General features: G+C 38.0%; 1 protein-coding gene and 1 long non-coding RNA gene across 2 annotated transcripts in view; one reads left to right on the top strand and one right to left on the bottom strand.

The window, feature by feature from the left end:
* The window catches only part of LOC118011253, a 36,216-nt gene extending 26,002 nt beyond the window's left edge, over positions 1 to 10,214 (top strand). Inside the window, exons 2-3 of the long non-coding RNA XR_004679434.1 lie at positions 6,897 to 7,034; positions 10,137 to 10,214. This is a non-coding gene — a long non-coding RNA (uncharacterized LOC118011253). The remainder of the gene's footprint in view (positions 1 to 6,896; positions 7,035 to 10,136) is intronic.
* TMX4 (thioredoxin related transmembrane protein 4) overlaps positions 1 to 14,731 on the bottom strand; it is a 43,846-nt gene extending 29,115 nt beyond the window's left edge. Inside the window, exons 1-2 of the mRNA XM_035005862.1 lie at positions 14,381 to 14,731; positions 3,682 to 3,797 (exon numbers count right to left, since the gene is read on the bottom strand). Of these exons, the coding sequence (XP_034861753.1) occupies positions 3,682 to 3,797; positions 14,381 to 14,553 (289 nt within the window). The 5' untranslated portion in view covers positions 14,554 to 14,731. The remainder of the gene's footprint in view (positions 1 to 3,681; positions 3,798 to 14,380) is intronic.
* Positions 14,732 to 25,089: the final 10,358 nt, after the last annotated feature.

Below are 25,089 nucleotides of genomic sequence, written 5' to 3'. Positions count from 1 at the left end.
CACTGCTCATTCAGGCTGTTAGATTTTGTAAAAGTGAAGTAAATACCTAAAGAGCTTTCAAGAATAGGGACAAGCTGCCCCGGAGGCTTGCCAGTGAGTTAGTACCATATTCTTCATTTGGCTTCCAGGACCCCCTAGCCCTCCACCTCCTTCCTACCTCACCTGCTTCTCTCTTTCCTCGGTTGGAACTATATCTTTCCCTCGAAATGTTAGAGTGCTCCGGTTTTTGATCCTCAAAGCACGTCTCTGGCACACCCTCCCTGGGTGATCTCAATTCCTCCCCTCCTTTCAAATACCATCTACAGGTATGATCCTCAAATGTACATCTCCAGCTCGGCTCTACTTGGTTTTCTACTGAACATCTTGAACCCTAACTTTGTTCCAGATGTGCTCTTCCTTCAGTCTTCTCCACCTTCTTTCTTTCCATCAAATGCTACAGCCAATCTATCAGGAAATCCTTTTGGATATTCCAGCCAAATGCAATATCTCAAATCCAGTCCCTCAGCACTGCTGCTACCAGTCCAAGCCACCATAGCCTCCATGCGGGACTACTGCATTAACCTCTTTTCTTGCTTGTACTTCCAACCTCCTACAGAAAAGCTTTCATGTAGCAGTCAAAGCAATCCTTTTAGAATATAAGCCATATCATGTCACTCCCTTGCTCAAAACCTTCCAGTAGGTTCCTTCCTAATATACTAAAATCCAAATTCCTTGTCATGGCCAATCAGACCCCCATGGTGTGGTTCCTAGCGGCCTCTCCAGCTCTGTTTCTCTTGAGTACCCCATTGGCTGTCACATGGTTCCTCAAATCAGCTGAGTACACCCCTGCCTGCACATGCTGCTTGCTCTGCCTGGACTGTTCCTCCCTACAGCTTCTTGGAATTCACTCCCTCAATCTGTCAAGGCATCTAGTCGAACAGTCCTTCCCTGGACATCCTATTGAAAATAGTGGCTCCCACCATGTTCTACAGTTTTATCCTGCTTTCTTCTTCTTCATAGTCCTTACGGCCACCAGACAGTGTTTTCCATTTTACTCTTGTTACTATTTCTCTCCTTCACTAAAATATAAGCTCAATGGGGAGCCAGGTCTTCATCTTCCTTACTCGCTTGTATCATTTATCTCTATCACTGCTATCTAGAACAAGACCTGGTACATGGTAGAAACACAAACGTTTGTTGAATAAGTACATTATTCTTAAACCCTTTTAAAAGATTAATTGACAGCATTAGATTTATAATTTGAAATAAAGTATAAAATAAAATAGTATAATCTGAAGTGAAATATTCTTTAGGCCACTCAGTCGTGTGTGTGGAACTTTGTCTCATAATTTTTACTTATGAATTACAGTTTTTAAATTTTTATTATTTAAAAGACTTCTAGGACTTATACTTTAAAAATTATTCTAATACATAAAACAATCATTTTTCCTTTTTTGGACTTTGTTTCTTCACTACTCCTAAAAAATACTGGACCAAAGACTTTTTTTCCTTTTTTTTTTTTTTTAAAGATTTTATTTATTTGACAGAGAGACACAGCAAGAGAGGGAACACAAGCAGGGAGAGTGGGAGAGGGAGAAGCAGGCTTCCCGCAGAGCGGGGAGCCCGATGCGGGGCTCGATCCCAGGACCCTGGGATCATGACCTGAGCCGAAGGCAGACGCTTAAGCATCTGAGCCACCCAGGTGCCCCAATCCTTCTTTTTTGATAAAAGTTCAAATATATATAGTTTACATTTGCATAATTAGTATGAGTCAATGATAAATTTGTTTTTAAAATATTTCATTATAATAAATTTCTCTCTACATTATCAAAAAAAGCACTCAATCCATTAACAATGGAAAAAATAGCTGTAAATCTACATTTTAGACAGAAAGACTGTATTCAGTTAGCCTCTAGATCTGTGAATCCATCAAAAAGCTAATTGTTTAATTCTTTTCATTCAAATCGTGCTGTGAATTCATGGCAGGTATACCAAATGACTAAAATGTGAATAGGCCAGCTGCATTTCTAAGAAACTCATCATAAAATGTGCTTGGTGCTCACTAATTAGCAAGGCTTACACCTGATTTTGTTGGACTCGAACTACTAGAAGACAAAAACAAGTTTACAGCAAAAATATAATTGCCATGACTTGATGTCCAAACAGAATAACTCACTCTAACAGCCCGAACCACAAACTAATAAGTATAATTGTCCTTCTCTAAATAGCAGATGGGCAGAAGTGGCTTTGATTCAAATGATTAGAAAGGCAGAAGCTTGAGGACTAATGGCTTTAACAGAAATCTCTCTCCAAGGGTTTGTCAACACATCCATCTTAACAGACACCATCCATTTTGTTGTCCAAGTAATTGGTAATGCATTACTTTGTGTTTTTGCACTCACAGTTATTACAGAAAAGTAATAGGTACACCTCCATGCCTTCTTTTTTCTCTTGTAAAAGGATACAGTAGATAGAAATTGAATGTAGACAAGAAAAAATTAACAAAGTTTCAAAACAGTCAAGTTTGAAATTTGAATCATAAAAGCCCAACTTGTCTTCTCATTTTATATATAATACACAGTTATTTTTTTTAAAGATTTTATTTATTTATTTGTCAGAGAGAGAGCGAGCATGCACAAGCAGGGAGAGTGGCAGGCAGAGGGAAAAGCAGGCTCCCCACTGAGCAAGGAGCCTGATACAGGACTCAATCCCAGGACCCTGGGATCATGACCTGAGCTGAAGGCAGACACTTAACCAGCTGAGCCACCCAGTCATCCCTATACAGTACACAGTTATTTTAAAACTACAAATACAAATTGTATCTTTTCTGAATTTAAAAGTTTCCTTTATTTTCCTCTTTCTTTTGAAAAATTACATCATTAATAGCTAATAAATGTAGATGGAACAGCAGAATTAGAAATTCACCATTCTGGAAACCACTATGAAATATTTGATTCAGGTAAGATCATCATGGATCTTAAATCCCCAAAATATCACCCCACAGATTATGTCCTAATCACAAATGGGGTCTTTTCTTTATAATAGAGATGTTTGTTGTCATCACCTTAACCAAGTGCTCAAACTCAACAGCATTAATGGTGATAATATGTGTCTTCTGATGGAATACAATTTAAGTCACAGGATCACCTATAAAGTACTCTTGCCATAAGCATTTAACCTGAATCATGCTTCTAGACCAAAATTCAAGTTACAAGAATAAATTAAATGTTACCATAAAGAAACACCTAGCCAAATCCCTGGCCTGTTCTCTTCAGAGTGTCAATGTCATGAAAAACATGGGGGGACTATCTTCTAGGTCGAGGGAAACTAAAAAGATGTAACTACTAAATTCAATTGGTGAACCTTGATTAGATCCTGGTTCAAAAAACTATAAAAAACACAGGAAATAATTAGAAAGATTTTAATATGCTGAAGTATTGATGGGTAAGTATAATGGGGTCTATGACTGATTTTCAAATGATTCAGCAAATTAATAATAACAATATAAATATATATATACATATATATGTAAACACAAACATACACAGACATTCCCAGACATGCTAAAATGTTATCTGTTGGTTCTAGGTGGTCAGTTCATGGGTACTCAATATCCTAGTCTTTCAACTTTTCTATATGCTTGAAAAAACTCAAAATAAAAAGTAACAAACTTTTGCATTTAATGTTCAACATGTACAGTACCTGGTTCTTGAATGACATCTACTTTCCCCACACTGATCTGAAGTATTTCACCATTCTTTGCAAATGTCTCCCATTCTGAATCAGTCTGCTGGCAGGATGGACACCAAGGAGCGTAACTGTAAAAGAAAAATAGCTAGTCAATATAAACATATGAAAAAAAATCTATAAAACAAACTAGAAAAATAGAGCATTTAAATTTAAAAAATAAATTCTTAACTAAAGGGAAAAACGAAAGCAAGCTTTTCCAAAGTTGCTTGATATAGAAAAACAGAAGCATATTCCCCCCTCCTAGAATTTAATGTATGAATATCAATTCCCTGGGGAAAAAATAGCTAAAGTTTAAGAAGATTTTCACAAATTATTGTAATATATAAAGTATCTTATTTCAGTGTTATTCTTACAATGGACCCAAATTTTACTATTTACCAGATAGCTTTTGATTTTTGAGGGTAAAAAGGCTTTGAGTGTCCCACTAAAGGTGGATAATTTTCACAAGGGTGCCTCTAAACTAGCCAAACTAGTTTCAGATTCATCAAAGTGAGATCTGATGAGTAGAGACCAGAGACACTTTCTTAAGTAGAAGAGGGGTTAGAAATAAATACTTGGGCCTTCAACCAGAACTCTGCTGTTTTAGATTGCTTTTTTCATTCAATAAACATGATCTAAGCACCATGCTAAAAACTGAGGCTACCCCTGTGAACAAGACAGACATGGTGCCTCCTTCCTCCTTGTGGCTTCTATCATCTACAGATGAAAAGAGGTAAGCCCGGGGGGTAATGACAATCCATGTGGCAAATGCCATGACTGAGAATGTGGAACAGATGCTATGGGACACTCAGAAGCTGGATGATCTCAGAAGGGCCCGCAGAGAAAGGAGCATCTGTGCTAAGATCTAAAGTAAGAGTAACAGCCAGAGAGGGTCAAGGAATGTTCTAACCCAAGCAGAGAGAACAGGAAGTGTGAAGACAGAGTATTGACAGGACAGGATGAAAACATCATTCACAGCCTTTAAAAAGGTTGGATAAGGAGTTAGGACTTTATTCCAAGCTCCATGACTGATACCTTAAAAAAAGTAAAAATCATGATCAGATTTACATTTTTGGAAAAGTCATCTGGCAGCTCTGCGGAAAATGGATCAGGGAAGGATAAGACGGAAGCAAACTGGAAGGCTGTACTGTCCTCCTGGCAGTACGCTAATGGCCTCACTTTGCCTCCCATGATGCTAGAAAACATCATAAATGGGCCATAAAGCTTTAATGTGCTCCAGGATTTCACATGCAGATGTTAAAATAGGAATCCAGAGAAAACTGCTGTTTAGAAAGTATAGTGGATTGAACAGCATCTCTTAAAGAGTCTTAACCCCTCATACCTGTGCATATGATCTTATTTGGAATAAGGGTCTTTACACATATAATTAAAGTAAGGATCTTGATGTGAGATTATCCTGGATTTAGAGTAGGTTCTCATAAAAGAAAGAAGAGCAAAGTGTGACACAGAGACACAGGAGGAAGGCCATGTGAAGATGCAGTCAGAGATGGGTGGTCTGTAGCTACAGGCCAAAGAATGCCAAGAACTGCTGGAAAGGCACGGAACAGACACTCTCCTAGAGCCTCCAGAGAAAGCCAACTTTGCCAACATGGTGATTTTGGAAGTTGGGTCTCCAGAATTGTGAGAGAATAAATTGCCACTGTTTTAAGCTACTAAGTTTGTGGTAATTTGCAGTAGTACAAGGAAACTAATGCAGAAAGGAAGATATTATTTGAAATTGGGAGGAATTGAGATCAAATATGCCTTATGGAGACTTAAAGAATTGGTAGAGCTATGCTTAACATAAAATACTGTGAACAAACAATAACATACACTGGAAATTGATTTTAAAATACTAACATAGGACACAATTAAAAGGGAAATTAACATTTACAGAACAATGTCACAAAAATATATGAATACAAATGAAGAGACATTCTGTTTTGCTTAATAATACCCAGAAGAAAAAAATCAGTAAATAAAATTAATTAATCAATGCTCACAAAATAGGACAGGATACTCCGGAAAAAAACATCACCAGACACTTTGAATAATATTTCAGGATGCCATCAACTAGACATGATATTTTAAAAATCTGCTTAAATCTGTTTAAATTATATTTTAACAAAACCCTCAACTTAAGTCAAAATGCTGAGGGAATAAATGCAATAGATACTTTTAAAAGACTTGATATCACTGAATGGTGTATGTACAATGGGTGAATTTTATAGTATGTAAATTATGCCACCCAGGGGTAGAAGGCAGGAGACATGGATGAACCACGACTGGTAATATGTTGATACAACTACTGAATCTGGATGATGGATGATGGGAGTTCATTATACTACTGTTTTTGTTTATGTTTGAAATTTTCCTAATAAATAGTTTTTGTTTTTGTTTTTTTTATTGAGGTATAACTGACATATAACATTACATAAGTTTTAGGTACAACATAATGATCAAATATATTTTTCTTAAAGATTTGATGAAATGGAAAGAGCCAACAAGTTCTGGATGGGCAGGCTCAGCATTAAATGTTAATTCTCCCCAATTTATTTTCCATTACTGAATTATTTTTACAAAATGTGGCATCTATTATTTCTACATTAAGAGAAGAAAGGGGTGAGGGGAAAAAGAGGTAGGAAAGAATGTCTGCCAAAAGAATAAAACAAACACACACAGGAAAAAAATGTCTTAGGAAAGGAAATAAAGGGGAAAAATGTTAAATGATCAAATTCTATAAAAAGATTTAGGCTCAAAGGTGCTGTCAGGTCATCATTTACGGACCCTTTTATCTTGACCTAAGCAGAAGCATGTCTGTAAGTGCCATGTAACACTCAAGGCAATGATGCATACAAACCAACTTTCCTGAAAAACAACAATAACACACATTTCTGAAATAAGGCAATATTTTGATCTTTCACATTATGAAAGGGTATGGGGGGGTTAAAAAGTCAACATGATGGGGAGTTGCATGTACTCTGAGACAAGTATTGAGATTGGGCACAGCCCAGGGGAGAAAGGACACCCAAAGCAAGGCATGCATTTCTCTCTCCAGCCAGGCCCCAGAAACAGCCAGACTTAAGCACATTTGTTCATCCTAAGGACTGTTCATCCATCTCTAAAAGGGTCTAGTATAGCCAATTCCAAGATAATTCTAAAAAAAGTCATTAATCTTCTCATTACAGCTCACTGTCCAATCCCTGAGACACCAGAGATATGGACCAGAGAACATTGACCAGGAACAGTCTGCTGACATCTTTGACCATGGCTGATTTAAACACATGTATCTCTACATTTCCAGGGCAAAGTATAGCCCTGGTACAGTAAGTGCTCAATAAATATGTGCTGAATAAGTAAATGAACAAACTTTAAAGAAAATTATAGTCTTTGAGAAATTCATTTTTTACATATTTTAAAAATATCCATATGGCAGATGATACTGGGACAAGCAGTTGTTTGGTAAACTTTAGGGAAAAAGAGAACATTTTATTATTTAGTACTTCAATGGGCATTTCAGTGTATTAGATAAGAGTTCTGCCAAAGGACTCAACAAGACCAACCACAAATTAACCATGTGACTTTGTGCAGGTTAGTAATCGCTCCATGCCTCAGCTTCCTCAACTGCAAAATGGGACTAACAGCAGCTACCTTAGAAGGTTATTGGGAGATTAGATGACTTATATAAAGCAGGCACATATTAAGAACAATACCAATTACATTTGTAATATACTGCAAGCAGTATATTTCCAAGACACTTTTATGATGCATTAGAGCTCATCTGAACCTTACAACATCACTGTCAAACAGACAAGGCAGGTTTAAAGGACCTTGCTTAAGGTCACCTAAGACCACACAGAACAAGAACCCAGAGGGAGGTATTCATGTGATAAAACTTCCAAGGAAAATAAGACCCAACATTGAGAGAGAGAACCACAGAAGGAAGAAATTACCAAAAATAAGGAAGAAATCTTGCAGTTCAATTAAACAAATTCTAGATCCTTTTTGCTTTGTTTCCCTAGGCCTGTGCCTTTGCATTTAACTCAAAGACATATTTACTACATCAGTAATTATTAAATCATGCAAATTTCATCTTTTATTTTTTAAAATCCCAGTCCCTAATCTCTAGACAGGCCATTATATGAATTGGGATTTTGGTGATACTGATCTCAAGATATAAAAATGCCACTGAGGTCACTTTAGATATTCCATTTTTTTTATGTAGCTGCCACCCAGTGGAGACTATGAATGCTATTATTTCTGAGATTTATTCAGAGCTATTTGTGTTGGGAGTGCACAAACATCATTCACTAACTTAGTGTGTTCTTTTGGTGGTAGAAATAAGTCAGCTCTGAGTCTCTGGTGTGGGAAATGGTCCACTGTTGTTTCAGTTTTTTAAATTATTAGTATTCTTTTGGACCTAAACGACTGTGATTTAGACAGTGATTTAGAACCTACTAAAGGAAAATACCTTCAGGGGCTAAAGGAATACAAATAAGGAAACTCATGACTTTCATGTACTCCTGCACACTCTGTCCGTCTCTCTCTCTCTGTGTATGTATGTAGATATAAATATAATTTTTATGCACGTATGCATGACAAAAATCATTAGAAAGGACTGAATATTATCTTCATTTATATTATTTAAGACTAGTTCATAATGTCAGTCTTCTAAGAACTATAAAAGAGTTGACCTGCCATAACTTTGTCTTTTACATTCAAATTAATCCTTTTTTCATTTAAGAGCCTCCAAGAGGAACTAGAAGCTTTATAGTCCTGAAAACTATACAATAGTATCTTTTCTATTTAAACTTTTCCCAGGCATCAGCAGTATATAAAGTTAGTAAGCTTCAAAAAGACATTTGAAATACATTCCAGGTAGCTAAAAAACTGTTAAATTACATCAACTTGGATATCAGTCCAATGTTTTTAACCACTTCTGGGAAACAAAATTCAAAAGCATGTTTTTGTCATCCATGTCCATATTTATGCATATATTATACTTAGTTTCTGCTATATGCAAGGTGGGTTGAAAGCCCTTGATTACTTTGCATAAACCAACTGAATTTGGTATGAGATTTCATTAAGTGTACAAGAAAGGAGTTACTTAAAAACATTTCCTAGAAATAAAATTTTACTAAAAATACATTTTTATTCCCCAATAATGGACAATTTTCCTTCTTCTATCTTGGCTCAAATTTCACACACTCTCTTCAGGAGAGAGTGCACACTCCTGTACATTCTCTTTTCTTATCCTTGCAGAACAGAGATGGACAATGACTGATACGGTCAATTTTCACTTAGAACTTACTTTGACCAAAGTGCTCAAAAGAATATGTGACAATGAGGATGAAAGAGGTATCATCTTTCTATGACTTAATACATGAAACTAAATCAAAATGTCAACAGATGATCTACATCAAGTGCTATTCCTCTCTCTGGAAAATATGGAAAAACTCTTAATGATCCAAGAGTTGGAAGGCTTATGTTTGATTTTATTTCTTTAGAAGATCATTTCTAGGACATTTTGTCATAAAATGTGGAGGAAAAATAAAACTTGACAACTCCACAAAAACCATGATACCTGCTAGAGAAAATGGAATTCACTACTTTCTTTAGAATGAAGACTCCATGGAGGCAGTGATCTCCGCTGTACTGCCCTTGTACTGTACAGAACATTGTACAGAACAGAGCCTGGCAGGTCCTAGGCCACAGTAAATATTTATTACATTAATGAACAAATGGGAGATGACAGTGACTATCCTTAGTACCTACAAAAATATATACAGATAGATGTTTCCTTCAGTGATGTACATGAGGAAACTCTTCATTAAAGGAACAACTAGTCTATTAGTCATTCATTCACTTAGTCAAAGTATTTATTGAACACTTAGTACTTGTTATCAAGGCTCTGGAGACAAATAGAAAGAAGAAAGACTTTCGTTCTCTACTGAAAAGCTGATTGTCTAGAAGAGGAATTAGACAAAAACCTAGTGTAGAAGCATAAAAAATTAATTTATAATTACAAGTTGTGATAAGGGCCATGATAGATACAAACAAGACAAAGTGAGAATTTTCCTGGGTGGTTTGTGTGCATAGAAGACAGAGCACCTGTTTGAGTGGTGAAGAGTGTCAGGAATGAGGATATAGCAATAATGCTCTTCATTTGGAGATTCTACAGATGATAAAACTATGGGTGGGCTTCTGAATCCCACAGGCTTCAAAGAAAAGGCTTTCTTTCAGGTGGCTCATGGTGCTGGCTAGCTGACAGCCTAAGCCTGAATAAACCAGGCTCCCCCACTACCCAACTATTCTAGGCTTGCATCAGGAACTGCAAAGCTCAGGCCTGCATTCTAGTTCTGGCCTTGACAACCACTTACTACTGGCCTTGCCCAAAGCTTTAACCTTTTCGTTTTAATCTCCTCTAGGAAATGAGAATGAGAATGAAAGTTCTGCACCTGATTGCTGGGATGATCAAATAAGAGAGCATTGATGAATAAGAGGACATGTGACGTAAACAATGTAACAGTTTACTGTGACTGAGATGATGAGGATCATGGAGGTGATGTGGATGGCCCTTGTGGAAACAGTCTGAAATCATATACTTATATATAGTTCACTTATGAGCTATTTTTTGTATGTTTTTAAATACCCATAACAGTACCCAGGGCAGTGGTTTTCAATCAGAGACATTTGGAAATATGCATAAGAGATGGAGATTGCTAAATTTTTTTGGTGTCACATGAATACTAGAATGTAATGGGCAGGGGCAGCAATACTTAAGGTTCAGCAATGGGCAGGCCATCCCCACATATCAAAGAACTGTCCAAACCAAGATGCCAATAGTGCCTGATGAGAACCACTGCTGAATGCCTGAAAGAGAAGAAGCATTCAGTAAACATTTGCTAAATAAATGAGTGCTATGTCTGCTACTTATTTCCTTCAGAGCACAGGAGACTGACAGTCCCTAGAAAGCAAAGAATGTAGCTCGTTCATTTTCATCTTCCCAGATCCCTAACTCTAAACTTGAAACATAATAAGCATTTAATGACTACCTCTTAAACATTCAATCAGCACATCAAGATAATCTATTAAACTGCAAAAAAATGATATTTGACAGGGACGAGCTAAGGCGATGATGTTGAAGATGTTCTCTTCAGGAATAAGAAGGATTTGGGGGGGGGGGGGGAAATTACTAAAACTTAGAGGTCCTAGGGAAATAAATGAGACTTCCCTCTATCACTGTGACTGTTTTCAATTTTGAAACATGATTGTCCCAAGAACAAAGTCAGAAAAGGTAGTGTTTTATAAAGATCTATACGCTTTACAAAGGTAAATTAACCTAAAGACATACTTTATCTCTGGATATCACTTTAAAAGTAGGCAGGTCAAAACTAAGCAGCTTGGATAGCTACTTTTTTCTCTGGGGAAAAAAAAAAACACCAGAAAAGTATATAGAATGCATGCTGTTGTTTGTCAAAAGAACAAAAGTAGTATTCTCAAGGACTGATACAATGGGAACCAAAAAAGTTTAAAATAGCAAAAGGTTACAAAGTAACGGAATGAAGGCTAGTACAAAACAATGGAAATAGAGAAAAGAAAACATCAGAAGATATTTTAAAGATTATATAATCTTTTCTAACCCTGAGAAAGGGGAAACTTTTCATCAGAGGTTAAGATGAGAAAAGCACAGCAAGCCAATTTTAGAGACATGGCAGAAATGGGCATAAAATTATAAAACAACGTACAAAAGCAAACAAGAAGAGAAAAACTGAATATACAATAAGCATTAATGAAAATGTAAATGGTAATGGGATAATTTTTCAGATTTTAAAAAAGGTTCAGAATTGAAATGGTGAATTACTACAAATATATTTTTAACTGATATTTCTCCTTAACAGAGAAGTGCTTTTTTTAAAACTGAAAATTCAGGGGCACCTCGTGGCTCAGTTGGTTGAACGACTGACTCTTGGTTTGGGCTCAGGTCATGATCTCAGGGTGCTGAGATAGAGCCAGGAATTGGGCTCCACACTCAGTGGGGAGTCTGCTCAAATATTCTCTCCCTCTGCCCCTCCCCCACATGCACACCCTCTCTCTCTCTAAAATAAATAAATAAATCTTTTTAAAAAACTGAAAATTCAATTGCAAGTTGCCAAAAAAATTGACCGCTTTAAAGACAAAGAAAATATAACAAATTAGGTTTTACAATAGGAGCAGAAAACACTGCTAGGTCCTTAAAAATAAGTTAAATTATCAATCCCAATATGACCAGGAATTGTACTGTAGGAGCTTTGTATGAAGTGGGATATGAAAGAAAAAATTCCCTGAAGAGAAGCTGCATATAAGCAAATGAACAAATAAAGAACTGTCTTCAAAGTAATGTCAAAATTTTAATACTGTCAGAAGGCCTCCTAAGTTGCTTCTGTAGGACAGTTAAATGCATCATCTGTGGACCCCTAACAATCTGTTTATTATGATCAGTTCACTTGAAAAAGGGGTTGACATGGTAGCTAGTATTAGCACATTTGGCTTTTCTCTGTTATATACACCAAGAAAAAAATCTGATAAATTATTGGCTATTTGAGTTAATTCTTAGAAATTTATAGGCCTATCCTGGTAGAGAATATAATGAACTTTATATTTTTTTAAGTGTTGGGTTTCTGTCAAAGGGAGGAGACGGAGTATTACAAAAAGACAAGAGCCACAATATTTTTCAGGACTTCGGTTCTGGTATACAGAAGAAAGTTGGATATAATGCTTTAAATCCTCTTTCCTTTATAGCCTCCCTTCATATTGAACTCTTCTGAAGTGTACTCGATGAAAAGGGAACTTCTACTAAAATGATCTCAAGGGCAGCTTACTTCTGGGTTACAAATCTCATCTTGTATCACAGCCCAAACATATTCCATGCAATGGACGCATGGCAAGTTTAAAGCAATTGGTTACCACGTCTGGGCTTGTACATTTATGAAGAGTATAATTTGAACAGTCGACATGTCCAAACACAGGAATTGTTGGCTGTTGCTGTTTATGAGCTTAATGTGGCTTACGCTCGCCTTTAGTTTGCTTAGTTCTTTTACTTAAAAAAAAAAAAAAGCTATTCCAAAAAGGAGCTATAAAGGTGTTGAGGCCTTTCTGCTTTGACCTTCATCATGTACACACGCAAAGTAAGATTTATTCTGAAAATTGACATCTAGAAAGCTCCACTGTGTAAGCACCTATTTTAAAAAAGAACTTTCCATAGTACTAGCTGACAAAATGCAGTCTAAAATTCTTACAATCATTACAAACATGACAGTCTTGAATAAGTCTCCACTTACTTAAAAATTTCTCTCTTAAATGGAAAATGACCTCCTCCTCATCATCCAAAGTGGTTAAGCAGTTTAATAAGTCTTTCATGTCTACAGATTTCTTTAATCATTTCATTGGCTCATTAGGATACCAAAGGCATTTTACCTAGAGGTCTAAAAAATCCCCTTCTTTGTGACCAAAAGGTATATGCATGTTTGAAGGGGTAATGGTTTTCTGAACAATGTAATCTGCTAAGGGCGTTGTAACTTTTGGCCCTGATCTCACAAGTGAGGTTTTCACTCCATAGGCATCTGTTTGCAATCTAAACTGAGAGAATCAAAATTTGGTCTTGGACAAAGAAAGGAAAGATCCAATTCTGTGTGTCTGTGTCCTCAAGGTAAGATTAATCAACAAAAGTAGTGATCAAGTATGTATATTACCTGAAACTACAGTCTAAAGAGATAAGGTCTCAGTGATCATTTCTCCAGAGGTTCTTCATTTTCCCCGGGCAAGCCCACCATGATGGTCTCTGAAGCCTGTTCAGACATCTGCCCATTGTCTACCTCAAGGCTTTTTTTCCAAATGATCACTTTCTTCCTAGAAGTTGTTTTAAGCTACTTCCCTGTTCCTAACTCAAAATTATATTGTCCCCGTCTCCTTCAAGCAAAGGCACTACGCACAATTACCTTCTGTTGTTCAAAAGGGGCAATCTAGGAATGTCCTTTTCTTTATTACACTAGCACAATTAAGATATCTACCCAGAAATCTCTACCTCTAAAAATGATAACAAATATCAGCATTTGTTTGAAATCTTGTTCTAAAGGTTCAAAAACACTCCCATCGTCCTGTTTTATTTTTCACAATGACATCCCGGGGTCTTCAAAATGAAAACCAAACTACTTTGCACAAACTGGTCTGCCCTTCACCGTGCTGAAATTATTCATTCAACGAATACCTTGCCTAGCCCGTGCTACGTATGTGTACTATACGTAGATGTCATTCAACGGCAGCCCTTCTCTACGTACACGCCTATATCAAAAGCACGCGACTTTTTCACAGATTTTCTCCATTAACCCTCCTTCCCTTGGTAAGCTGCTCACCCCATGCCTAAAACTCTTTCCCCCAAGGCAGGGGGCTAACAAGGCAGGGGGATGGGGTGGGGGTGGGGGGTGGCGAGCGATGCTTCGGCACCCGCAGCTGTCACCGCGGAGCGCCTGGCGCGCATGCGCAGCGTGAGCAGCCCGGCCCCGGCCCCGCAGGTCACCCAGCGAGCAGCGGTCGAGCCCGACGGGCAGTGCAGGATCCACAGACGCCCGCGCGGCTGTGGGAGGGCGGCGCCCCCAAGGGCAGTGTGGCGTGCGGGGCGGGCGGGCACACTCACAATTTCAGCATCCACTCGCCCTCCATCACCAGCGTCCAGTTGGAGGCGGTCATGGGCCGCACCCAGCTCCGCTCCTCCGGTAGCGCGGCCTGCTCGGGGCCGCCCTCCGTCGCCGTCGCGACTCGGGCGGCCAGGAGCGCCGTCAGCAGCGGACCCCAGTGCCCGCCCGCCATGTTGCGGCGCGGAGGGAGGCTCCTCGGCAGGGGGTGTGGGGACAGGAAGCGGCGGGCCCGGGGCCTCGCTAGCCCGCCAGCCCAGGCCTTCCCAGGGAGTCGGAGGTGGCGCCGGGCAGCCCCGCCTCCGCCCGGCCGCACGGACGGCCCCAGCCTCGGAGGCGGGCAGCCAGCGCCGCCTCTTATCCGCCCGGGCCCGCTGAGGCCACGCCCCCTCCCGCCTCGCCTTGCCGTTGCCGGGGTGTCGGTTGCCTGGGCAACGGCCGCCCTTTCTTTCCGACGCCCTTCCTCCGCTTCCCGGCTCCCGAAAATAAACAGATGACCCACTGTTGCTTAAGTTAGAACTGGCACCGCGTGTGCCCAGGCTCCAGTTCGGGGGTTGGCGCGCGTGGGGATTTCGAAAGAGAAACACGGCCGCCAATTTAAAAACCCATCCCCTATTCAGTGGTAGTGAAAGTAACAATGGACGGCAGAGTAAACCTATTTACAATGAGGAAACAGAAGGAAGCTTGGCCATCTCTCGCTGAAAGGGAGAGGAACATTTAAATACTCTCTGCGTGTGTATATTGAAGCATCACTGCCTGACTGGAGATAATAGTGAAACCAGATTCTGCGATTGTATTTTTTAATAATTGTAATTTTATAAAGAACTTCTAAAACATGCGTACGAACATAAAACGAGTCGGTGAATAAAAGAATATTGGCAGTTGCAATTAAAGGGATCTCGCACTCCTCTTGGCTACAGTGCGTCAGATCTAAAAAGAAAGTAGCCTAAATGATTTCCAAATCTCTCTCCAGATACGCCTTAGATGCATCTGTACCTTGAGATAACCACACCCTGAGTTTGTATGGCTGAAATACAATTAGAAGGTGACTGAGCTTTTTCAAAGTGTGCTTTATAAAAATTTGTTAGCTGTGCAAAGCATAAAACTAGGTGATATGGCCAATACATGATGAAAAAGTGTGATTTCTGTCCTGGGCTTAAAACAAAGACCGCTATAAACCTAACAATATTGCTGGGCACATGAGATCGCTCTCTAATCCTGTAGGAGAGAAAGATTAATTTTGCCTCCAGAGAAGATCTTACTTGCGTTAGGTGTTAATTAGTAGTAGCTCCATGCTATGTGGAGCCAGCCCTTATAAAAATATAAGACTCACATTTACAGATTATTGTAAATTGGGAAAATGTCCTTGCAATAAGCGTTACTAAGAATCACTGTTATTGCATACAAATCAATCCTATAAACTCAATAGAAAACACTTTATTTTGCTTATAAAAAATATCATACACAGGAATTCTATCATTCTTTTTGGTTCAGCTTTTGTATACGATACGTGATTGGTAGAAAAAAATTCTTTAAAACAGATTCTGCTATTAAGAAATAATTACTAATTTTGTTGGGGGTGTGATAATGGTCTTATAACTATATTTTTTAAAAGTCTTTATTGGTTACAGTTAGTAAAATATTTATGTGTGAAATAATATGGTGTCTAGAATTCACTTGATAATACTCCAGAAATAAAATTTAGGGAGTGCAGAGAGGATGGATAAACATAAGCAACACAACGTCAAGCAGTGCTGAAGCTAAGTTCATTTTCGCTTTTTTCTACTTTTGTGTGTGCTGGAAAATTTGCAAAATGAAGTGTTAAAAAGAGAGAGTATCTGAGGCACAACAGAAACTCATTGCTGAAGCTCTTCCTCTTTCTAACACAAAACGTGTGTTCAAGGATCGCATTTCCTGGCCTTCAGAGTAAGGTCAGTGGGAAGGACCATAGCAAGAATGTATGGGAGCAAACGAGTAGCACGATGGCACAGAGCCAGCTAAGGGGGCAATTGCTGTCCAATGATCAGTATCTGAGCCCTGACACTTCTTACCTATGTGACTTGGGGCTAAAACTAGTTCACACCAAGGTTCTGTTTAAATGCAGGTAATAATAGAACCAACTGCATAAGAGGGCTGTGAAGACTAAATGGGATAAATATAATGCCTTACACATGGTATGATTAAAAATCTTATGTCTTATTATCTGGAGGCAACAACATGCTATAATGCTTCTAAGACTCTCTAATTTTCCTAGATTAACGTCAAATTTGCTTTTCTTGGTACACAAAATCCTTCACAATACTGCTTCCGTTTTGCCCGCTTTCCATGCTGCCATTTCCACAATCCCCTATACTCCAGTAACTCTACTCCCGTTCCTCAAGCACATTAGGAACCCTGGTGAAGTCTTTGAGAGTGTGACTTGAGGTCAGGTTGACAATAGGTCCTGCCCTGCTTCCCCTTTTCCTCTATGGTTGAAGAGGGAGTTAAAAGCCAAATGTCCTTTTTCCTCTATCCCCAGATCTGCATGTTTCTCACTGATACATCACATGCGGTAGATGTACACCCAGCGCCCTTCTCTTTCCCAGCCCACAAAGGAGTACACTTCTACATCCCCTATGAAGTTAGGCCAACAGTGTAAAAGTTCTGCAAGTAGAAAGGATGTGTATATACCACTTGAAGATTGAAGCATTTAATCACTGATGTGACACCCTCCAGTGGAAGCAAGAAGCAGGAAGCCCCTATGATGAAACTTTTAGAGAAAAGACATGGTCTAGGATTACACAAGACCAGAGAGAAGCTTAAGTTGCTAAGATGCTTCCTGGAGAACAGTTCCCCTAGATGGTCCCTGGATTCTCAGGGGATTTTACCTAGGCAAGAAATACGTTTTCATTATGATAAACCTATTCAGGTTAGCTATTACTACCTAACTACCACAATATCAAGTCTCATGGTTCTGGGGGCTGAAGGGTTTGGCTGGGCTGTCTTTGCTTGGATTCCTGCATATGGTGGAAGACACTTGTCACATCCACTACATTCTACTGGTTAAACAGATCACTAAAGGCCAGCCCAGATTAAAAAGAAGAGGAATTAGACTTTACCCCTTAGAAAGAAACAGCCAAAATAAATTGTGGCCATCTTTCATCTATCAAAAAGTCACCCTGAAAATTTGGAATTGTTTGTCACTGAAGGATCATCTAACCCATTCTGACTAACCCAGTGTTTTCTTTTTATGACTTTGTCAAGAATAGCTTAGGTGTTATTTTGCGGTGACATTTCCAGAAAGCAGCATGGGAACTACCTCTCCCCTTTTACCTTTTATGAGTAGATCTGCCCTATTAGGTGCTTGTTTGGGCAAAAAGTATTGGGGAAAATGGTTTTCAAGCCTTTGGGAAGCTACACGCTTTGATGCCATAGTATTTAAGTACTCATGGGACTTCCCAGGATTTTTGTTAAACTTATTCCAAAAAGACTCAAAAAAATGCAGTAAGATTTATATAAACATACTCATATGAGTAAGATATCTTTTGTACTCTGAACGCTTTTTACACATTGAATAATCAATTTAAGAAAACAATTTACCAAGTGAGGTAAGAACATATATTCCAATCCATATATTCCATAAATTTAGAAACTTTTAACACATAGTAACAAGAAAAGACCTTGCTAAAATTGCTAACTCAGGACTTGATATTAAGAGGATAATCAAGGAGAGGTAAAGAGATTATATTCAGATTATAAACTCCATAGTAAGAAGGTAAATAAACAATATGTAATAGTTTTCCTATTGAGGATGGTGAAACCAATACAGAAATGTTAAATAAGCTAGGTAGTGCTATAAAATTAGTCCATAGAGTAATAATAGTACAGGAATTTAATTACACAAACAGATTTGCTAAATGCCTTACAGGAACAAGAGGTGGAGGGAGAATTTAAATAGGACACTTCCTAGAACAGATAGTAGGAGAAACCATGAGGAATGGAAATACACTGAATTGTCCCAGGCTAGTGACTAGAACAAATTCAGAAGAAGGATTAAGTCTCTAAGAAGTAACAATCCCAGGACCCTTTTAGGGGAAAGAGAATCAACCAATTCTTTTCAAAACTAGGGAGCTCAGGAAGGCTCCATAATAGAGAAATATACACACACCAATTCTCTTCCTATACACCAGTAGGAATAATTTTAAAATGTAATATGGACAAAGATCTTATTGAAGAGCAAAAATCTATCAGAAAAAAAAAAAGAAAAGCTGAAGAAACATGCAAGACATATGGAAAAAGCAGGATGGCCTCATATGGTAGAGATGTCAATTTTCCCAAATTAATCTGTAAATCTAATGCAATATGATGCAAAGTACAGCCAAGATCTTTTATACAGAGTTCTAAAAATCTGCCTTAAAAAGTTAATGCTTATGACTAGGCAAGGATTTTTAAAAAGCTCAATGATGTAAATCTTGCCCCCTCAGGCATTAAAATATGATATAAAGTAAAAAAATATATATATATTTATAGCATATATATATGCTATAAAGTGACAATAAAATTGAGGAATTAGTATAAGGAGAAGCAAATAGGTAAATGGATCAGAGTGATGACTCAAGAAACAAAACTATATGTTTATGGATATGTATGTGAAAGGTGGTGTTTTAGTCAGGAAAAGGTAGACTTAGGCTGCAGTAACAAACAGCCCCGCAAATATCAAAGGCTTAACTCAGAAAGCTCATGTCTCCACCATGCAAATTCCACCTTGAATCTAGGAGACTCTAGAGAAGCTGAAGCCTGGGCAGGGTCTACACAATATAGGCTCCTTCGATCTTATGGCCTTCCATCTCAACATGAGGCCTCCTCCATGATCATAGCAGAGAAAGAGAAAGACAAAAGGCTTCAAGAAGCTTTTTTGGCTTCCTCTGGGGCTCCTGGCCGGTTTAGTTGATAAAGCATGCGATTCTTGACCTCGGAGTTGTAAGTTTAAGCCCCAAGTTGGTTGTAGAGATTACTTGAGAATAAAATCTTTTTGCTTTATTTTATTTATTCATTTCAGATAGAGAGATACAGAGAGAGAGAAAAAGAGAGCCTGAGCAGGGGGAGTGGCAGAGGGAGAGGGAGGAGCAGACTCCCGCTGAGCTAGGAGCCCGACATGGAGCTTGATCCCAGGACCCTGGGATCATGACCTGAGCCAAAGGCAGATGCTAACCATCTGAACCACCCAGGGGCCCAATGAAAATAAAATCTTAAAAGCAAAAAAAGAAGAAGCTTTTTGGCTTCCTTAGTCCAAAAGTAACACATACCAGTTCAGCTCATAGTCCATTGGCCAGAACAAATCTTAAGACAGCCCAATTTCTAGGAATGGTGGTTGTCCTTAGGAACTGAAAATTGATGTACACTTATAATGCCCAGTAGTGTTAGGACAATTTCCTCTTCATCAAGAAAAATATATATATCTCTACCTTAATTTATACACCAAATAGATTTCAAATGAAAAAAGCACAAAATAACAAATGTTCTTTAAAAAGTTTTGGGAGAATACTTTTATAATCTTCTGGTGGGCAAAGCTTTTTTAAGTAACACATGAAACACTGAGGCCATGAAAGGATTCTGGTAAGTTTGCCACACAGTGAAAATAAAATTAAGCCAAACCTGAAATTTACATAATGCACAAAGTTTTCATATCCATAAAATTCAAGAAGTTCTATTAATAATTAAGAAAAAGACATACAATCCAATAGGAAAATAGAAAAGATTATAAATATCCATAGAAGAAGAAATAAAAATGGAGGGTGAAAATGGAAATTTGCTTGAGTCTAACGCTGATCAGGAAAGTATATTTTATAGTTACTAATACAGTTTATTCGATGATTCCCTATAATTCCCCTTTGGGTTCAACAACTGTGATTAGGATGAGCTACCCCAATTTCATAAAATCCTCAGTGGACACTAAATACAATAGCTTTCCTTCTGTAACTACTTGCCCTCCTCACTTTTTGATTATACTCTCTGATTAGAGGATATTCAGGAACGCGGCATATGTGTGAAAATTTTAAAGGAGGATTAAATGAAAACTGGAAAAGAGGGAGGCATAAATTTTAATCTATAGCAATTGTGTGCCACAAATCTAGCAAATCATACACAAAGAGGGGGAAAAACTTTAATGAATCCAAGTATAAAAATTACCTGTAACGCTTGATGATCTCTAATAATCGCCACGCCCTGGAGATTGAAGCATAGCAGCTGGTGTCTTCATTTCATTCAACAAATTTCATGGAGCAGATACTGTGTGCATGCCTTGTGCTAGATTCTGTGAGAGCAAGAGAGGCAGGAGTCTCTGTTCTTAATGTGCAAGGCATTGGCTGGTAACACACTGAATAATAAAATTTAAATAATGTTCAGAAAATACTAAGCATTGGATGCTCTAGAGTATTTCAGACTAGGAAGGCTGAGAATACACCAAGGAAGACAATGAGCTTTAATGCTCCTCTGAAATGGATGTAGGAATAGAAAAGATGACAAAGAGGGGCAAATGGAGAAAATGACACAACCTGAAAGTCTAAGAACCTCAAAGTTCAACTCTCAACCTTAAAAAAAAATCCAAACCATGTTTCTTATGAACAAATATCTGTTATCTTTTGGCATTTGAAAGTTGGGAAATCAGGAACTGCGTTTGTGTGCTTGACACATTAAGTCAGGGTTTATTTTTATTGTAGAGAAGAAACTGAAAGGAACAAAGATGTTCATTGAGTTTATCGCTCTGCTCTTAAGGCAGCAAAACATGTTAACTAACCTGTTAGCTCTTGTGTGTCTATACAAGAATTCACTTTACAGATCTCATTTTAGTAAATATTTCTTGATATGTGAACCAAATATTTCCCAAGGTACTTCAATCATGATTTTTAAGAAAAAAATTGTTTTGTTTACATTTCAGTGAAGGTGGAAAACAACTGTTCACCATTAATAAATTTAATTTTATACTCCTAATGTTTAATCTTTGTCCCTATTTCAAGCTCCTCTTCCTTTGTCATCATATAAAATTTTGAAATCCAAAAGTAGACAGGTAAGCATTATAATACTAGATAACTCAGGCAAAGCATTCAATATCTTACATCTTACCTAATAAAGTGCTTTGGAATAATTGTTAGGCAGTGATTTTTATGTTCCCGATAGGAACTGGAAAAAATAGTCAAGGTCTGTTCTGTAAGAGAAAACGTAACTAAAATGTAACTAAAACAAAAGTCTATATTTCACAAAGTCACTAATACAGTTTACTACTAACGAATAAACAGAATACTTCAAAATTATAAATATAGTAAGATAGAGTCTATGTAACATCCTTTAGGCTAAGCTCAGTGGTGTGGTGGTAGATGTTTAAGAATCGACCTCCCTGAGGCTGGGAAGCCCTGATTTGTTGAGTTTGCTAATTTCTGTGTTCTACGTTCTGCCACCATGGCTGAATTCAGATTACCAAGTTGATGTCCACCAGCTGGTAAAATTTCTGAAAACATATTATTTGGCTTGTAAAATCTGATACAAGATGACTCCAGGACCCCACTGCAAACACTGATAAATAATACTGTCCTACCACTTAATAAAATGTGTCCCCTTAACAATATTCTAAATACTAAAGACACAGATTTAAAAAACTCTTAAAATACTTCAAAATATATGATTATAAGTGGCTGTGTTTTGCATATTTATGAACTTAAAATACTACACTTGATTTAATCCTGTGCTTTTAGGCACTTACTAAATTTCATTTGTTTAAAGGTTTTTGTTTTTGTTTTTTGAAATATACCCAAAGGACATATATATGCTTTTTTTTTTTAAGATTTTATTTATTTATTTGAGAGAGAGAGAATGAGAGACAGAGAGCAGGAGAGGGAGGAGGGTCATAGGGAGAAGCAGACTCCCTGCTGAGCAGGGAGCCTGATGTGGGACTCGATCCCAGGACTCCAGGACTATGACCTGAGCTGAAGGCAGTCGCTTAACCAACTGAGCCACCCAGGCGCCCCATATATATGCTTTTAAGTGAATTCTTACATATAAGTGTAACTGGTGTTGAGTCACTGTCTGCATCCGTTGCTGCACACGCATGCACTCACACACACCCTTCAGTTTTTAAATATGTGGATTTAGTACAGGTGGTTGGGCTGTGGCAAAAATCTTCTTTCCAACATAAGTAAATGACGTTTTTCATATGTTCCATGACAGATTTATGACACTGCCTAAACCCTCGTGAATTACAACACTAATTTTTTTTCTCAAAATGCACTTATATAAAAGACAACACGTATTTGAAAACATTTAATATAAAACATGCACTGCTGTCAAGTTTTCAGCTTCTTTTTTCACCTTTTTTTACCAATAAAAATGGAAATAAATCTAAGTAACACTTAAAAATGCTTGTTTTTCCCATACTAACAGGCCCGAAATAGTAAACTAGTTTTATTTTTGGATGTTTAATTGGAAAGTATAAGACTTCCTCCATTGATCTTTTTCTATGTAACACAAAAGAGAGAATTCAATCACGCCATTGAAGGTAATTAAAAGTCCTCTTCAGAATGCAAATTGATATAACCCCTGTGGAAAACTGTATGGAGGCTCCTCAAAAAGTTAAAAATAGAACTAACCTATGATCCAATAGTCGCACTACTGGCTATTTACTCAAAAAAATACGAAAACACTAATTCAAAAGGATACATGCATCCCTATATTTATAGCAGCATTATTTACCATAGCCAAACTATGGAAGCAGCCCAAGTGTCTATCCACTGATGAATGGATAAAGAAGATGTGGTATATTTACACTGGAATCTTATTCAACCACAAAAAAGAATGAAATCTTGCCATTTGCAACAACATGGATGGAGCTAGAGTATAATGCTAAGTGAAATAAGTCTGTCAGAGAAAGACAAATACCGTATGATTTCCTTCATATGTGGAATTTAAGAAACAAATAAGCAAAGGGAAAAACAGAGCGAAGAACCAAGAATCAGACTCTTGACTATAGAGAACAAACTGATGGTTACCAAAGGGGAGGAGGGGATGGGTTAAACATGTGATGGGGATTAAGGAGTGCACTTGTCACGATGAGAACAGGGTGGTGTATGGAACTGTTGAATCACTATATTGTAGATCTGAAACTAGTATAACACTGTGTGTTAACTATACTGGAATTTTAAAAAATAAAATAAAATAAATAAAAAGTCCTATTCTATGAACTATGGGATAAAGAAACAAAGAAATAAAAGCAACCTCAAACCCAGGATTTGGAAGGGTGACAGAAAACACTCCTCCTAGGAGAAGGTGCAACAAACACCCCACCACTTTTCACTTAGGTTGAAAGGGGGCTGGTTCAAGTAAAAATTGTGTGGGTTATTATGAAGGAATAAACAAGCACTCTTCTGGTAGTGGAGATTTTTAGCAGAAAATTACTAGGATAATTGTTGTCAATGGAGAATGGAGGTGACTTTGTCCCCTAGAGGGCAGTAGGCAGTGTCAGGAGACACTGGTTGTCACCACTTGTGCGGGGGTGGGAGGATGTTACTGGTACCTACCTAGTGGGCAAAGACCTGGAGTGCTGCTAAATATTCCACAATGCACATGACAGCCTCCCACAATAAAGCCCCAAAATGTCATAGAAGCCTTTCACTACACCCAAACATTTACACACATATAAATGCACCCAGGTGAAGAAATGGAACATTGCCAGTATCTTCTTCAATCTTAATTTATGAAATAGAGTATATTTTGTTGATTTAAAACTTTCGGGGGCCCCTGAGTGGCTCAGTTGGTTAAGCGTCTGCCTTCGGCTCAGGTCATGATCTCAGGGTTCTGGGATCAAACCCCGCGTTGGGCTCCCTGATCAGTGGTGAGTCTGCTTCTTCCTCTCCCCTTTGCCCCTTGCACCCTCCTGCTCATGCTCTCTCTTTCTCTCTCTCAAATAAATAAAATCTTTAAACAAACAAACTTTCAGTCAAGATCCAAGAGAAAGAACTAATACAGTATAGTGTTTCATATACAGTATATCTTGGATGATATGACAAACATAAGCTGAATTTAAATATTAAATTGGCAAAGATTTGTTAGTTAATGCTACATATATAGTAAATCTCAGCTTTCGCATTCATGATTTGCATAAAGTTATAAACCACATGGTTCAGGTATGAAGCAAGAGCACAGTGCCATGCCCAAAAGTAATGTCAAAATAACCCTGTTCGTATTTCTCAAGTCTTATGACAGGGAAACTTAAGACACATAATGCTTCTTAAAAAAGTAAAAATAAAAATAAAATTTGATTTCTCCTTCCACCCAATTCCTCATACATCAAAGTCCCTCCCAAGTCTTTGGCACACACGTACCTGAAAGACATATCTTCCTTTCTTAGATTCAGCCCCTTACTCCTCTCTTCCTTCACAAGTGCCGGTAAAGTTACAGACTCACTCAAAGATGGGAGAGAAAACAAGACTGGGGGAGACAAGCCCAAGTTCACCTCAGCAGGCAAGGTGAAGGCTGGAACCTCACTGACAAGCCAAGGACTCTGTGGGCTTTCTCCTATGCACTGATAAAACACACCAGTCATAAACTTCAATTACAACATGCTAACAAAAGCACTTACATGTATGTATTTGTAATTATCACTTACATTTGTGAATATAATTACTTATATTTGAGAAGATCTTCCAGGAAAAAATTTTCCTATTTTTGGTTTTTTCTTCCAATA

The sequence above is a fragment of the Mirounga leonina genome, unplaced genomic scaffold (genome assembly GCF_011800145.1).
Source record: "Mirounga leonina isolate KUSES-001 unplaced genomic scaffold, KU_Mleo_1.0 Mir_150, whole genome shotgun sequence".
Classification (NCBI taxonomy): domain Eukaryota; kingdom Metazoa; phylum Chordata; class Mammalia; order Carnivora; family Phocidae; genus Mirounga; species Mirounga leonina.
This window is presented reverse-complemented; position numbering and strand designations above follow the sequence as displayed.